We start from the raw sequence: 17,868 nt of genomic DNA, 5'->3' as shown, positions 1-17,868 counted from the left end.
TGTCGAAGGAGAGTGTTTGGTCAAAGATGATACCAAGATTCCGGATGTGAGGGGAGGTGGATACTGGGAAACCGTCGATGTTGAGGGCAAAGTTATGGGTGGATTTGGTGAGCGTTTTTGGGCCAATGATGATTATTTCAGATTTATCATAGTTAAGTTTGAGGAAGTTGATTTGAAGCCAGGATTTTATTTCAGTGATGCAGTTTGTCAGGATAGAGTGGGTGGCGGTGGAGATGGACTTGGTGGAGATGAAAAGCTGGATGTCATCGGCGAAGCAGTGGAATTGGAGACCATGATGGTGGATTAAGTGACCAAGTGGGGACAGGTACAGGATGAAGAGGAGGGGGCCAATAACTGAACCTTGGGGACACCTTGGGGGAGGGGAGCAGTGGGGGATTTGCAGTTATTGATGGAGATGAACTGGCGTCTGTCAGAGAGGTATGATTTGATCCAAGAGAGGGCAGTGCCGGTAATGTTAAAGGTCGTTTCAAGTCGGGTGAGGAGGATGGTGTGATTGATGGTGTCAAAGGCGGCGCTGAGGTCGAGGAGGATGAGAATGTTGAGGTTGCCGGCGTCAGAGGAGAGGAGAAGGTCGTTGGTGATTTTGAGGAGAGCAGTTTCAGTACTGTGGTTGGAGCGGAATCCGGATTGGAATGTTTCATCCAGGTTATTGGCAGAGAGGTGATGTTTGAGTTGAGTGGCTGCAGCATGTTCCAAAACTTTTGACAGAAAGGGTAGGTTGGAGTGGGTCTGAAGTTGTTTAGGGTGTCAGGGTTGAGTCCAGGTTTTTTCAGAATGGGGGTAACAGCAGCAATTTTGAGGGATGGTGGGACGATGCCTGAAGACAGGGAGGAGTTTATTGTTGCAGTGATAAGTGGAGAGAGAGCAGGAAGGGAGGCCTTGACAAAGCTGGAGGGGATGGGGTCAAGAGTGCAGGTGGCAGTTTTCATTCCTATGAGGAGTTCAGAGAGGTCAGTAGGGGAGACTGGGGAGAACTGAGACAGGGGTTGGCAGGATAAGGGGGGGCAGGTGGTTTGAGGGGGAGCGGGTGCGGTGGTGGTTAAGCTGTTGTAGATGTTGTCAATTTTGCTTTGGAAGAATGAAAGGAAGGAGATGCAGTTTTCTACTGTGAATGACTGGGTGGTGGTGTTCAGGGGGCTGAGGAGTTTGTTTATTGTAGAGAAGAGTGCTTTTGGGTTTCGAGAGCCAGAGTGGATAATTTGAGAGTAGTAGGCAGAGCGGGCGCGGGAGAGGGCATCTTTGTAGTGCTGCAGGTGGTCCTTGTAGGCTTGGGAGTGAATTGTGAGACCTGTTTTATTGCGGAGTCTTTCAAGTTGGTGAGCACGAGTTTTCATCAGGCGGAGTTCAGGGGTAAACCAGGGAGCAGAGTGGGTGAAAGAAACTGTTTTGGTTTTTATAGGCGCAAGCTGGTCAAGGCAGGAGGAGAGAGTGTGGTTGTAGTAGTCAGTGAGGTCAGAAGGGGTGTGGAGGTCAACGAAGGGAGAAGTGGACATTTTTTCAGAGACGGTGGATGAGAATGAGGTCGGTGAAAGAGCGTTTAGCTTACGGAAGTTGATAGTGCGATAATGCCTTGGTGCTGGGGTGGGGATGTTGATGGTCATAGTGATGGCTAAGTGGTCAGAGAGGGTGAGGTCGGAGCCAGAGAGATGCTGCAAAATTAATCCAGTAGAGCAGACAAGGTCCAGAATGTGACCACGGTTATGGTGAGGAAAGTTGACATGCTGAGTGAGGTTAAAGCAGGTGAGTAAATCAGTGAAGTCAGTGGTTATTGTGGAGTCAGTGGAGTCCATGTGGATATTGAAATCACCGAGGAGGAGAAGGAACAGAGCTGGGTCAGAAAGTAGGAGAAGTCAGACAGGAATGATGGGTGTGGTTTGGGAAGGCGGTAGACGACAGCCATGACTGACTGCGTGTGACCAGAGAGTTTAAAAGCCAGGTGTTCAAATGATGGAGCAGATGAGATGGAGATGAGGCTGGTCTTGATGTCATGTCGGTGAATTACGGCAATTCCACCACCTCGGCCCTCCGAGCGTGGTTTATTGATGTAAGAATATCCATTGGGTGTAGTGAGTTTGAGTGAGAAGTAGTCCAGTGGTTGTTGCCAGGTTTCAGTGAGACAGAGAAAGTCCAGTTTATTATCCAGAATGTAGTCGTTCAGGATGAGGCTTTTGTTGTTGAGGGACCGGGTATTGAACAGGGTGAGCTTCATGTTTGTTTGTACGGTGGGGATGAACTCAGGTGATTTAGCCAGGGTTTGCAGACAGGAGGTGCGATCATGTGCGTTGCTGTGACCAGGTGCGCTGGGACGATGAGTGGGAGTGCGCTGAGCCGACCAGAGTACGGGAATGAAGTGACCTGTTTGTAAATAAACAAACTTACGACCAGAGCCTCTATGAATGTATCTGGGTCGTCGCAGGAGTCCGTGGTATTTGATTGCAGAGATGCATGATGGGGTGGAGTGAGTATTGAGCAGAAGAAGCCTTGCGGCGGAGTACCTTAGAGCCATGCCAGGCAGGAGCGAAGGGACGAGTAAGAGGCCAAGGTTGAGGAGGACGAGTAGGCCTTGCCGCAGCGGCAAACGACCGCAGCCGCTAATCAAGACAGCAAAGGCCGCAGCCGCAAACCAATACCGCAGCGGCAAACAGCCACAGCCGCAAACAACGGCCACAAACAACGGGAGCGGGCCTGAGGAAACAGTGGAAGAGCCGGGCAGGCGAAGCCAGGAGCAGAGCCGGGACCGAGCAGAGGGCAGACCCAACGGCCAAAAAGCCGCCACGACCACCAGAAAAGCAGACTATGTACAATGACCCAGTCGGAGAAGCGGCGAACAAGTAACGCCAGCGTCTTCTCCAGACCGGACCGGAAGCGCAAAAAAAATGAATTTTTTTTTCATTTGTATAAGAATAAAGTGAAGTGAAGTGAAGAATAAAGTGAAGAATGTGAAGTGAAGAAAAAAATAAGTGAAGAATAAAGATTTTCCCACGAGCCTGAATGGGATTTTTAATTTTTTTATGTAACTGAATTTTATGTAACAACATGAAAGTCGGTGAAAATGAGGCTCATTCCAAATAAAAATTGTACAGCATCGTTTTTGCAACAAAAAAAACGCTGTGGGCCTCCGAGGCCCAATCACTGCATCCAAGGGTTAACAAAGTAATTCAAAATGATTTGTGGTGTGATAAAAAAAAGTACAAATGTTTTCATGGGAGTATCTGAGTGTTGTAATTTCCTTTTTGTTGTTTACCCACAGAGACACGTTTGTTATTTTTTCTGGAGGACTTGCGTATGACAAAGCTGGCCGCAGGCCTAGTTTAACAGTCATGCAAGGAAAGGACATCTCCGTCTTGGAAATGGACTTCCCTATCGTGGACTTCATTACACTCTGCGAGACGCCATACCCAAGTGGTAAGATGCTGGCACGACTTGTGTTTTTACTTTTTTAATGACTCACAAGGATGGCAAAAAGGTACAAAGTGCGCACGCACACACACACACACACACACACACACACATTATGGGGGAGGTACAGTGCTGGAGAGGGAGAGAAAGAGAAGGAGAGGAGAGGAGAGAAGAGAAGAGGAGAGAAGAGAAGAGGAGAGAAGAGAAGAGGAGAGAAGAGAAGAGGAGAGGAGAAGAGAAGAGAAGAGTTTCGTTTCACAATGGGAGATTTGCATTTTCGACAAAGTTGACGATAAAAAAATGTTGTTTATATCAGTACTAATATAAAGCCCATCAAAAATGACTGGTTGGAAGAGTTTTTGACGTTACAGCCACGTGAGCATGCCAAAGTCTGAAGTCTGGGCTGAGTGTCAGGTGTGCTTTTATCATCTTTATTAGACATCATACAGATATAAATGAACACTCGTTTTACTCTGCGTGCATTGCACATCATGTGCAGCAAATTTCACCGCCCTGTGCCTTGTGTTTATTGTGATTACAAAAATATCGCCTCTGTACATCGACCTTGAGGCTCACTTTGCAAGCTGCCGTCTACAATTCCAATGTAAGAGGCAGAATTACTCTTCTTTTGGATCTTCGGAGTCCTTGAAGTCTTTTGTGTCCTCTGGGTCATTTGAGTCCTCGGGATCTTTTGGGGCTTCAGCGTCTTTTGTGTCTTTTGGTTCATCATCGTCTTTTGAGTCTTTTGAGTCCTCTAGGTCTTTTGAGTATTTTGGGTCCTCAATCTGGATCTTTGGGGTATTTAAGGGTCTTTGGGCTCTTTTGGTCTCTGGTGTCTTTTGAGTCTTTGGGGTCCATTGGGTTTCAGGGTCTTTTCAGTCTTTTGGGTCCTTAGGGTATTCGGGGTATTTTCGGTCTTTATGGTCTTTTGGGTCTAACAGTCTTCAGGGTTTTTTGGGTATTTTGGATGTTTGGGGTCCATTGGGTCTTCAGGGTCTTTTTGGTCTTTTGGGTCTTTGATGTGTTTCAGGGTATTTTGGATCTTCAGAGTCCTTGGGGGTCTTCTTCATCTGTGGGGTCTTCTGAGTCTGTGGGGTATTTTGGATCCTCAGGGTTGTTTGGGTCTTTGGGGTATTTTGGGTTTTCTGGGTCTTTTGGATGTTTGGGGTCTTTCGGATGTTTGGGGTCCATTTGGTCTTTTGGGTCCATTTGGTCTTTTGGGTCCATTTAGTCTTTTGGGTCCATTGGGTCTTTTGGGTATTCTGGATCTTCAGAGTCCTTGGGGGGGGGTCTTCTAAGTCCTTGGGGGTGTCTTCTAAGTCCTTGGGGGTGTCTTCTAAGTCCTTGGGGGTGTCTTCTAAGTCCTTGGGGGGTCTTCTAAGTCCTTGGGTGGGGTCTTCTAAGTCCTTGGGTGGGGTCTTCTAAGTCCTTGGGGGGGGTCTTCTAAGTCCTTGGGGGGTCTTCTAAGTCCTTGGGGGGGGTCTTCTAAGCCCTTGGGGGGTCTTCTAAGCCCTTGGGGGTCTTCTAAGTCTTTTGGGTCGTCAGGGTTGTTTGGGTCTTTGGCTTCTCAGGCTCTCTGTCTCTCTCTGTCTCTCTCTCTCTCTCTCTCTCTCTCTCTCTCTCTCTCTCTCTCTCTCTCTCTCTCTCTCTCTGTCTCTCTGTGTCTCTGTGTCTCTCTGTCTCTCTGTCTCTCTGTCTCTCTCACTCTCACTCTCTCTCTCACACTCATTCTCACTCTCACTCTCACACTCACTCTCACTCTCACACTCACTCACTCACTGTAGATATTCATCCTGTTCACACTTGGATGCATTTATAAAATAGCCTTGTGCAGTTTATATCGCTTACAGTAATTGCCGAAGTAATTTCAGAATTGAAGTTGTGCTTACCAATTAATGGATAGTGTTGTTGCAATTTGTTTGCTTGAAGGAAATAATGAACTGGAATTGAAACGTCTCGGATTCGATTCAGGAAACTGACCCCTTTCGGAAACGCACATATCCACATCTAAATGGTGATGTCCATGATATGGAACTTGCTCATCTCCACCCGGCCTTGTCAGCTAGGCAGATGCACATGGCGAATGATCTTGTTTTTCATCACCTCATGTTGCACTGATGTGTTTTTTGTTTAATTATTCATTTAATTATTCATTCATTACCTCCACCACCAAAGGTGGGAGGTTATTTTTTCACCACTGTTTGTCTGTCTCCTGTCTGTTTGTGTGTCTGTTTTTTGTTTGTCTGTGAGCAGGATAACTCAAAACGTTGTGGGCGGATTCGGACAAAATTTGGTGGACAGGTGGTGTATGTGATAAGGACAAATTGATTAGAATTTGGTGAAGATCCGCATCCAGATCTGAATACTAGAATTTTTAAAGTGATCCTTCACCATTAAGAGAGGACCAAAAACGGTGTGTGTGTGTGTGTGTGTGTGTGTGTGTGTGTGTGTGTGTGTGTGTGTGTGTGTGTGTGTGTGTGTGTGTGTGTGTGTGTGTGTGTGTGTGTGTGTGTGTGTGTGTGTGTGTGTGTGTGTGTGTGTGTGTGTGTGTGTGTGTGTGTGTGTGTTTTTTTATATATATAGTGCGCGCTCTTTTATACATTGCCATCACTACACTGATCAACCATTCTTCCACTCCTAACTTCCTCAATGCCCATGTCAATACTTCGCGTGGAACCCTATCGAATGCTTTCTCCAGATCAACAAACCCAAGAAACAACTTCTTCCTCTTCTCCATGAACTTCTGCAACTGCCTCACAATAAAGAGTGCGTCTGTCGTTCCTCTTCCTGGCATAAATCCAAACTGCATTTCTTCGATCTTCACCTTCTTCCTTATCCTCCTCTCCATCACCCTTTCCAATACCTTCATTCCATGCTCCAATAACTTTATGGCTCAGTACGCCCACACTCCAGAGGGTCACCTTTCCCCTTGTATGGAGGGACAAGGGTACTCAGTTCCCAAGCCACTGGAATGCGGCCTTCTTTCACCACCAGATTACAGATCTCTGTTCTTCTCTTCACACCCCAACTTCCTGCTGCCTTCAACATATCTCCCACAACTCCCGTCGGCCCTCCCGCTTTTCTAATCTTCATTGCTTTTATTGCTTCCTCAACTTCCTTCTCAGTTATCTTCTCTGCCGGTCCTAAAACTGGGTTACTCTCTATGTTGCCATCCCATTCATTCTCTGTATTCAACAGCATTTAGATATATTTCTTTCATCTTCCTTTAATTCCATCTGGGTCCACAACGATTTGTCCCACTTCATCCTTCAAGCAACTCACCCCCATCACATCACACCTCTCTTTCGCTATCTGCTGTTCAATCCTGAATACCGCTCTCGGAAGGTCGGAAGATGTCGCCCCTCTTCCGAATCCAAGCGTTCTCCGAACATTTTCCTGCATGCCTCCTGCGCCTTTGCTACCTCTTTCTTTGCAGCCTTCTTGGCTGCCTTATAACTTTCATGCTCTGCTTTTTCTACTCCCGTACCCTTCGCCTTCTGCCACTCCTTGAATTTCTTCCTCTTCTCGTCAATCCTCTTTCCAACTTCCTCATCCCACCACCATGTTTCCGAGTGCCTCGGTGGTCCTTTTGTCCATCCACATACCTCACCAACGGCTCCCAACAGACTATCTTTCATTGACATCCAACCACGTTCAAGCTCAACCACATCAGCCTCTACCCAACTCAGCCTCTCTTTTAATGCCTCCCTTACTGTCACCTCTTTCAACCTCCACACCTTCATTCTCGGTTGGTACTTCACCCGCCGAGCTCTCCTCGCACCTTTCACCCTTATGTCGCAGACAACCGAGTGGTGCTGTGAAAGAGCCTCCTCCCCCCGGGATCACCTTTGTGTCCCGGAGGTGCCCCCATCTCGCCTATGCACCATCAGGTAGTCAATGGTTGTTGTCGACTTACCTGACGTGTATGTAACAAGCTTATTATCCTCTTTCTGGAACTGAGTATTAGAAATCAACAAATCAGCTCCATCAGCAAACTCCAAAATCCTTTCACCTTCTCCATTTCTCACACCATATCCGTAACCCCCATGAACTCCCTGAAAACCATCCATACTCCTTCCCACATGTCCATTTAGGTCTCCTCCTACCACAACAACTTCCTCATCTTTCGCGTTTTCCATCAGCATCTCTATCGCACACCAGAACTTGCCCTTCTCTTCATCGCTCCGACCAACCTGCGGAGCATCTCCCGAGATGACATTCACCAAGAGCTTTCCAATCATCATTTTCACCATCATCAACCTATCACTCACTCTCGTCACACTCACCACACTGTCTACAAACTCCTCAGAAAACAGGTCACCAACACCATTCATGCCCTCCGGGCACCCTTGCCACACAAACTTGTATTTCTGTCCCTGCCTACCCTTCACCATTCTCACACCACTTCCCTTCCATCTCGTCTCTTGCACACAACATATGTCCACTCTTCTTCTGACCAATACTTCCACCACTTCTCCTGATCTCCCTGTCATTGTCCCTACATTCCATGTCCAAAGCCTCAGAAACCGATCTCCACTTCGGGCTGTACCCTGCCCATATGTAGTTGTAATTGTCATGGTTCTCTTTTTGAGGCAATGTTTTCATGGCCGGATGCCCTTCCTGACGCCATCCCTCTTAGTCGCCTCTTATGACACGCAGGGATACGGTGTACCTATTCTAACCAGGGTACACACCGGGACATATATTTATATATATACACTGTATATATTTATATATATACACTGTGTATATTTATATATATACACTGTGTATATTTATATATATATATATATATATATATATATATATATATATATATATATATATATATATATATATATATACTCTGTATATATTTATATACACTGTATATATTTGTATGTATACACTATATATTTATATATATATACACTGTATATATTTATAAATATACACTGTATATATTTATATATTGTTATGGTTTTCCGCCGCCCTTCCTACCCTTACCAAGGGGAGATTAAGCCCCTTGTTCTTTCTGCGCTGGCGTAACCGAGACTTGAAATGCCCCTTCCGGGCAAACGCAAGGTAGGGTTTCGGGACAAGTCTCGCATGTACCTAAATACCTGCGCCGCCACGGAAGCGGGGAAGCAAGCCTCGCACGAGCCACGTGTAATTTGGGTACACCGAGCGGATTGCGTACCACATGGTCCGTGCAGTTACTGTTGGTATTGGAACCCGATTAGAGCGGTTTTATTCGTACCACGCTTAGTCAATGATGGAAGGGATGAAACGGTTCGAATAAAGAAATAACAGGTTTAATTTATTATTTACACTTATATGTACAAGTCGGTAGAAGACAGAGACACAGAACAGAACTTAATCAGTCTTATATTACCACAGACATGGGCCCGATCACACTCGCAAAGGGGAAATGCAGGCAGGATGATGTTCACGCGTTGCCTTGGTCGTCCAGGAACGGCGGCGTCGCCCGGCGTGGCTCTCCACGGTCGCAGCACGTCCCGCGATGAAGGCAAGCAGGCGGTGGAAGGAACCCTTGTAGCGCGTCTCTCGAACAAAGAGCAGATGAGGCAGGAAGGCGGGAGGGAATGGACGCGTCTCTCGGCGGCTTTCCACAGCGCATTGAGTTACCGGCGTGCTATCACTCGCGTAACCCAATTGAGGCTCGGCCTCAAGCTCAACTGAGCGTCCACTTTGGTACGAGCGCTTATACGTAGTTCATGCGCGTCTTTTCTCCGAACTCGTAACTCTCATAAATACTCAGTCAAGCGCCTCCCTTCGCAGAACTGCAAGCTCACCTCTCCACAGAAGGACTCCTCTCCCCGAACTGCTCACTCACCGAACTCCTGGTGGGGGCTTCGCGCAACGGGTTTTATTGCCACGCCCTGAGCCCTCTCGAACGTTCCAACCACGCCCTGTAACGCATTGCCGCAGCCACTCCCTTTGAGCCCTGATTGGCGGCTCACGCTTACCGTCAGCTTCTCTGCCGCCCTCATTCGGTCCCTGCTCTATTTGCCAGGCCTGCCTCGTGTTAATTCACGCCAAAAAGCCAAAGGCAGCACAAGGAGGCGTAAGGCGGCATAAGGCAATGGAGGTGGCATAAGGCAATGCGAAGGCGAAGGGTACCTACTCTCATTATTCTACTCAATGCAAAGCTAACACAGGAAAAGGACTATGCTCACAAATACGAAGAAATAACTGCACTATTGCGAGGCTACCTGTTGTTGTGTGACTAAACTATGAGGGGGAAATTTAACCTTTATTGTACAAACCTCAAAACCGCAACAACATATACACTGTATATATTTAATGCTGGCGTTGGGTTTGCGGTTAGGGTGCTGGCTTGGGATCCTAGGATCCCGGTCGATTGCTGAATTAACACCAGGGGGGTTGACTCAGCCTGTCATCCTTCCGAGGTTGGCAAATTGAGTACCAGTTCAATGGTAATTCCCTGTGTGCTGCAAGAGGTAACTAACAGGGTTGGCGGGAGGAAGGGCATCCGGCTGTAAAACATTGCTTCGAAAAGGGGACCACGGTCCCCGAAAAAGGCCAACCTCTGCGGGGAAAAATTTCCTCTAAAGGTGGTTCTATATACTGTATATATTGTTACGGTCCGCGGATGAGATGTTATTTTGACCGAGCGGTGGTGTAACCGCAGCCGAACAGTTCTTCCCCGATTCACCCGATTTACCCAAACGTTGGCCGTATCGCGCCACAGCTACTCAATGTGGGAAAACTCTAAAGCGACCGGATTTGAAGAAAAGGAAGACGAAGGCAAAGAAAGGTTTGAAATACGATTACTATTTATTACTATTTACAGGCTCAAAGTAACCAAGGAGAAGGAAAGATAATAAAATAATATACAGAAGCTTTTAGAGACACAGGGAAAATACTAGCTTACCTAACAGGCTTAATTACTACCCAGGACAGAACAAACGAAGACACAGACTCACGCGGGGAATTGTAGAGTGGATTGGCTGGAAGGAGGTGTGTGGCTGGAGGGGGAGGACGGCACGGAGCTGGCTGGAGCTTGATCCCGCACGGGACGTCGGGCTGGACCTCGACGGCCGCTGATGCCACCGGGCCTGTCGTGTGCGCGGGATCACTGGTCGGAGCTGCTTGGTGGAGCCAACGCGCTGGTGGGGGGTCTGGCGTGACGGGTTCTCTCCTCTCTCTTTCTTGGTCCAACCACTCTTTCTCCACCGACAACTCAACGCAACCACTCAACGCAACCACTGACCACCCCTGACGACCAACTCAGCTCTTGTCATGGACCTCTCTACGCGCTCTGCTCTGACGACCCAGCTCTTTCCTTTGTACCTCACCACGCAGCTCAGCTCATCCTTTCAGCTCATCTCTTGGACTCATCTGCTTGTCTCCTCCTCTGGGGGCGTCTCTCATGGGTTATATATAGCCCCACCCTTGAACCTTTGCGAACCTCCCCGATCGCTCTTCCTCCGCCCTCTCAAACCAAACCCCTCGTGCTTGGTTGGTTGTTCGGGGCCGGGCCACTCCTCCCCTCTCTGACGAGGTGGGGACCCGCCTTTCTTCCCCAACCCTGCCTCGTGGCCAATGGTGGTTGAAGAAAACCGCCCAAAATGCAGTTGGCCATTGAAATGAAATGAAAGGGGATCTACTCTTATTTCACTTGGTGCAATGGAGTATTTAAATTAATGGGAGACACAGCCTTACCCTAAGACACATAATAAGGAAATAAACTACTGAACAAGGGTTTTATCGTGTCCTGCAATGTGGTGTTTATGGAATAACTACCGAGACGCCCTTTGACCTTTACACTACGGAGGTATTTACAAGGAATCATTACATTTTACAGAGGGTGATATTTACAACAATTTACTATACAATACAACACAATAAAAAAACACAATCCTCATATCCGCAACAATATTTATATATATATAGTGTATTTATTTTATTTTTTTTATAAAGTGTGAAAGAAACTCACCAGATTGATATACTGAGTTAAGAAAGTAAACCCAAGTCAAGAAAAAAAATATATTCCATATTAAATGCCAAGTCTGTATATTATATCATATATATATACAGTATATATATATATATATATATATATATATATATATATATATATATATATATATATATATATATATATATATTCCTGGTGTGTACCCCGGTTTAGAATAGGTACCCTGCGCATCGTAAGAGGCGACTAAGGGTTGGCGTCAGGAAGGGCATCCGGCCATAAAAACATTGCCTCAAACAGGGAACCATGATTGTCATGGGGCCCGCAAGGCTAACCCCCACTCAAGCGGGGAAATATGGCCTTAAAACGATCATTCATTCATATATATATATATATATAATATATATAATATATATATATATATTGCTACGTGCTCCTCCCCGACCCCTTGGTCACGGTGTACCTCCGAGCCCCGAGAGGAGTCACGGCAGAAAAGTGTGTTATCCTGTGTCAAAAACAATGGTGAAACCACACCAATTGTTAACAAACAAATATTGTATTAAAAATCACACAAGAATAACAATACAACAATAATAGCAATCAAAAGTACAATCAATGTATATCTTATGATGGTACCATCAGCTAGTATAAGGTAACTCACTGTGCTCCAAGTGAGTGAAAAAAGAACGTTCCCCAATTTCTCTATATTCCCGTCTTCAAGCTCAAAGTTGATCCCCTCCAGCGATCGTCAGAGCAATGTCGAATCGAAACCAGAATCCCGTTCAGATGACAGGCCCAGTCACGCCGCCAAAACTGCACAAAGGCGTACGCGGCCAAAGCAGCGCAAAGAGTCACGCGGCCCAAAGCTGCGTAAAAGCGCACTCAAGGCGACTGGGAAATCACACCCTCTGGTACGGATCTTTTACAGCTCCAAATCGGCGAACCTCAGGTTTGCCTTCAAAATCCGCGTTGCACACACACATCGCAGATAGGCGTCTGAATGGTGAAAACGGCTGACGCGAAGCAAAGACCTTTCGCGATGAGCAAAGCCCGTGAGTCAAAATGGCCGACGGCTCGTTCTCGAGACGCAACGACCCGACGATGATCCAACGCCAAACCTGACACGCAGGTTGATCAGTCACAGCGATAACAACTCAATCGCAGGAATCGCTTTTCCCAGGAAACCCAAAGTACACTCGTGACTCTTGCTCGACAACGTTCGATCCAGACCGCAAAGCAACCAGCTTCTTGTCAGACTTTACTTGCTCCGCCTCCTTTCTCCTCGTCTTCTTCCGGTTTTTCATCCGGTTCACGATCCGGTTTCCTGTTTCTTTTAACATTAACTTTTAACTTTTGAAACTAGAAATATCTATTCCCTTTAAATGACGATAATAATAATACATGGAATCGGAAATATTTACAGTGGATGCAAACCACCACAACGGAAGTGACGAATCCGTAACACTTCCCCCCCTCAAGAAAGAAAGCTTGAACATAGTGAAAACTTTCTTTGTCGGCAAAATTCTCCCAACAAACAAACGTAAACTCACACCCAAATCATCAATTCCTGTGAGCAACGATAATCAATATTTCCCAAAAATAAAGCAACAAAACTTCAAGCAACCTGCAGAGATCTCCAAAGTTAGTTCACTCTGGACAAAGCATCCGCCACGATATTGTCACTGCCCTTTACATGCTCAATCTCCAAGTTGAACTCCTGCAAAGCGAAACTCCATCTCATCAACCTCTGATTTTTATTTTTCATTTTTTTGAATGAAGGTTAAGGGGTTGTGATCAAAAATCCAAAGTCAAGCAAATCTATAGCACTTTTTTAGGGAGGCCGAGCTGAGAGTCAGGTTTCATGGTGGTTGGGTGGTGAGGCCTGGAAGTATTCACTACATGGATGCCTTCAGGAACGTGGAGTTCACGGTTAATCCGTTTAGGAATCTTGGCTCGGCTGCTCCGCAGCATTCAGTGCTTCAAACTCTTCCTAACTTTCATAATAATCACGGTTGGGGCGCTTGTCGCTGTAGTCACGGGAATAGCGGTCTCCTTCTCAGCCACTACCCTGATAATCATCCCTTCGGGAGCTGCCGTAACTCTGGGAGCCTCCATAGTAATCTCGACTGCGGCCACCACCAGAACTACTACTCCCACCCCGGGAGCCATAGCCACCCCTGAAACTGCCTCCCCGTTTTCTTCCTCCCTAGCCCCTTCGACGCCCATGGCCTGCCTTCCCTACTGTTGTGGTCCGACCATCCAAATCCTTGCCATTCAAATTCTTTTCTGCATCTTTGGCGTCCTTTGTGTTTTCAAACGTGACAAAGCCAAACCCTCTTGACTTTTGCGGGTCCCTATCTTTTATCAGCCGCCGCACTTCCAAGAGTGGACCATATTGGCCGAAGACAGAGTCCAGAACAACTTCCCTTGTTTTGAAGTTCAGTCCACCTCCAAAGAACTTGCCAACATTGCCTCCATCCATGACTTGTGTGTGCTGACTCTTAGTTTTTGGGTACCTGACAAGATGTGCCGGTGCAAAGCGTGACGTCAGTACCTTCCTCTTCTCTTCAGAGCGCTTCCTACCCATAGCACGAGTCGCGGCACAGGAGGGAAAGACACCCGGAATCTTCTGCTCTAACTGTGCAGTGTTATTTTCCATGCTAGGCTTTTCAACAAACATTGGGTTACCAGAGACTTAACCACCGGCCAAATCATTCCCGATAACAAAAGATATTGCTTCTACAGGAAGAGTGGCCCGCAAACCCATGGTGACCGGTCCCGACACCAAATCAGACTGCAAATGGATGACATGAAGTGGGGCTCTAACATAGCCACCAACCCCCTGTAAACGAACACTAACACCAGTTGCCGTCTTCTCTGACAATGGCAAAAGGCCTTCAAGCATCAAAGATTGATGTGCTCCTGTGTCCCTCAATACCCTAACAGGTCTCTGGTTAGTCACGTCTCCATCCAGTGACACAAACCCCTCTGAAATAAAAGGTTTGTAACCCTCTTGAACAAGGTTGTTCTGTGATGCCGTAACTTTGGCATGGGAACCTTCACAAGGCACTGTCCTCCAAGGACGATTTCTCACATTTGCCGATGCATTCGGAGTTGTACTAGTCTGACTCCGTTCCTGATTTTTCCTTTCCAGGGCATAACATTTGGACATCAAGTATCCAGGTTTCTTTCAAAAAGCGCAAGTAGGCCCGGAGGAGAAACTCGTGGTCTGCCTCGAGCCCCCCGGAAGATAAGTCTGTCTTGGAACTGTAGACTTCTGATCCCTAAGAGTCGCGGTATCAGATCTGGCCTCATAGTCATCTCTCGGCCGCCTCCATGAATTTTTGTTCTCCGCACCTGATTTACCATAACTCCCCTGGCTAACTCTAGGCGGGAAGTTAGGTTTGTGGAACCCCATCCTGTGTGGTAAGGCATAGTCATCTGCTACAGTTGCTGCCTCATACAACTTTGGTACTTTTCTCTTATCCAGATGCACTTTAATGTCCGCGTGGACGCACTGTTTGAATTCCTCCACCTAGATCAATTGTCGTAACAGGTTGAAGTCTTTCCCAACCTCCTTCGAGTCACACCACCGATCAAACATGGTTTCCTTCATTCGGGCAAACTCCACATGGGTCTCACTCTCCCTCTTCCTGGCATTCCGGAATTTTTGCCGGTAAGCTTCAGGGACCAATTCATGGGCTTTGAGAATGGTTTTCTTCACTATTTCATAATCTACACATTGGTCATTCGGTAAAGCCGAAAATATATCTTGAGCTTTACCCACCAGAACACTTTGCACTAAAATTGTCCAGGACTCCACAGGCCATTTTAGCATTTGAGCCACTTTCTCAAAGTGTAAAAAAAACTTGGCTACCTCTTTTTCATTGAAGGGTGGAACCAGCCTCACATGCCTACCAACATCCCAAGTGTTCTGACTAGTTGGCGAACAAGCCGGCACGGATGCTACCTCTCCCCGTTCTCTCATTAATTCCAGTTCCTTGAGTTGAATTTCCCTCTGACACTCCATGTCACGTTCCTTTAACTCCCTTTCGGCTCTTCTTTCCTCTGCTCGTTTCTCCTCGAGTTCTCGTTCCTGTTCTACTCTTTTTTCCGTGAGTTCTCTTTCAGCTCTCCTTTCCTCTGTTCTTCTCTCCTCGAGTTCACTTGCAGCTCTCCTTTCCTCTGCTCTTTCCCCTGCTCTTCTTTCTTCTGCTTTCCTTTCCTTGGCTTTTAACCTTTCCTGGCTCTGCAGTTGCATCTCCATTTTCCGGAGCTCCACATTTTGTTTTTCCTCTGGTAACCAATCCAAGGCTACCTCTGTCCCACCAGAGATTCTACCACCAATGTCTGCATCTCTGCTTTCTTCATGTTAACTCGGACCTCCAAGTTAAAATGTCTGGCCAATATCAAGAGTTCCGATTTTTTTAACACTTGGAACTGTGCCTCATTAGGGGACGCCGCAAACTTTTCTGCGTCAAACACCATGGTGACTATCAGTTAACACCTGTTAACCTTCACACAAAAATTTCCAATTTTTTTTGAAAAATTTGGGAATGTTAGAAAAATTCCAAATTTGGGAATTTTGGGAATGTTAGGGAATTCTATCCCGGACGAATGTTATTAGGGAATTTAATCCCGGATGAGGATCCCAATTTCGAGCCCCCGAGCCAATTGGACGAGCCCCCAATTTCTGTTACGTGCTCCTCCCCGACCCCCTGGTCACGGTGTACCTCCGAGCCCCGAGAGGAGTCACGGCAGAAAAGTGTGTTATCCTGTGTCAAAAATCAATGGTGAAACCACACCAATTGTTACCAACAAACAAATATTGTATTAAAAATCACACAAGAATAACAATACAACAATAATAGCAATCAAAAGTACAATTAATGTATATCTTATGATGGTACCATCAGCTAGTATAAGGTAACTCACTGTGCTCCAAGTGAGTGAAAAAAGAACATTCCCCAATGTCTCTATATTCCCGTCTTCGAGCTCAAAGTTGATCCCCTCCAGCGATCGTCAGAGCAATGTCGAATCAAAACCAGAATCCCTTTCAGATGACGGGCCCATTCACGCCGCCAAAACTGCACAAAGTCGTACGCGGCCAAAGAAGCGCAAAGAGTCACGCGGCCCAAAGCTGCGTAAAAGCGCACTCAAGGCGACTGGGAAATCACACCCTCTGGTATGGATGTTTTACAGCTCCAAATCGGCGAACCTCAGGTTTGCCTTCAAAATGTGCGTTGCACACACACATCCCAGATCAGCGTCTGAATGGTGAAAACGGCTGACGCGAAGCAAAGACCTTTCGCGATGAGCAAAGCGCGCAAGTCAAAATGGCCTACGGCTCATTCTCGAGACGCAACGACCCGACGATGATTCCTCAGAATCCAACGCCAAACCTGACACGCAGGTTGATCAGTCACAGCGATAACAACTCAATCGCAGGAATCCCTTTTCACAGGAAACCCAAAGTTCACTCGTGACTCTTGCTCGACAACGTTCGATCCAGCAAGTAAAGTCGGACATCTTCTTGTCCGACTTTACTTGCTCCGCCTCCTTTCTCCTCGTCTTCTCGCAGTTTTTCGTCCGGTTCCCGACCCGGTTTCCTGTTTCTTTTAACATTAACTTTTAACTTTTGAAACTAGAAATATCTATTCCCTTTAAATGACAATAATAATACATGGAATCGGAAATATTTACAGTGGATGCAAACCACCACAACTGAAGTGACGAATCCGAAACAATATATATATATCGCAAAATATCTCGTGGTCAGGTGGCAACAACAAGCCAATTAGGTATTGGTTAAGGCCCGGATACAGATCCGGCCGATCAGTGGGCAACAAACTGCAAACTGTTCAGCCTGATGAAGGTATGCCCTCTACCGAGTGCTGTTCATGTTTATTCATTTATTCATTCCATTTCTCTTTTGGAGCCATGCAAAGCAGAATCAAGATGTCACATTTAAAGAAAGAGGGATAAAGTCGTTTCTTTTTCTTTGTTTTTCTTTTCATCCAGGAAATAACAGGCTCCATTTCCAGTTTTTGCGATGCGCTGTCCATTGGTCTAATGCAAAAGAAAATTCACAAATACCGAGTGCAAAAAGACGCGAGTTGAAAAAGGTATCAGGGTGTGCAAATCCTGATGAGAAATTACAGGCCACCAAACCTGCTTGCGGTGAGAGCGACCCTACAGAGAGAAATATATATGAAATCAACAGGACGTTGATTTCGCCAAACTTACTCGAGGTGAAGCTGACGATTCGGATGTTAACTCAGAGGAAGGTTAAGCCTCTCCTTGCTTCCCATGGCGTTTCACATACCTCAATCAATATCCTGTTGATTTAATCTATTTTTCCACCTGTCCGCCGACAGAGAACAAGAGAGACTACTTGATCTCTCATCGTAAAATGCAAGCGGTGCCCAACACCTTATATTGAACCGAATCCTGGGCTCCAACATGGAATGGAAGATCCAACCTGGGTTCTTCCCCCCTCAATGAGC

The 17,868-nt window shown here is 46.5% G+C and overlaps 1 protein-coding gene across 9 annotated transcripts in view; it reads left to right on the top strand.

The window, feature by feature from the left end:
• STXBP5 (syntaxin binding protein 5) overlaps window positions 1-17,868 on the top strand; it is a 282,257-nt gene that overhangs the window by 204,417 nt on the left and 59,972 nt on the right. For all 9 annotated transcript variants that reach the window (XR_013621432.1, XR_013621431.1, XM_078768412.1 and 6 more), the window contains exon 10: window positions 3,272-3,426. Coding sequence is in view for 7 of the 9 variants with exons in the window: in XM_078768412.1 (XP_078624538.1) it covers window positions 3,272-3,426 (155 nt within the window). In the remaining 2 variants the exon portion in view is untranslated. The remainder of the gene's footprint in view (window positions 1-3,271; window positions 3,427-17,868) is intronic.

This window comes from Myxine glutinosa, chromosome 14, assembly GCF_964187855.1.
Source record: "Myxine glutinosa chromosome 14, kmMyxGlut1.1, whole genome shotgun sequence".
Lineage (NCBI taxonomy): Eukaryota > Metazoa > Chordata > Myxini > Myxiniformes > Myxinidae > Myxine > Myxine glutinosa.
Note: the sequence above shows the minus strand (reverse complement) of the source record. Positions and strands in the feature narration are given on the sequence as shown.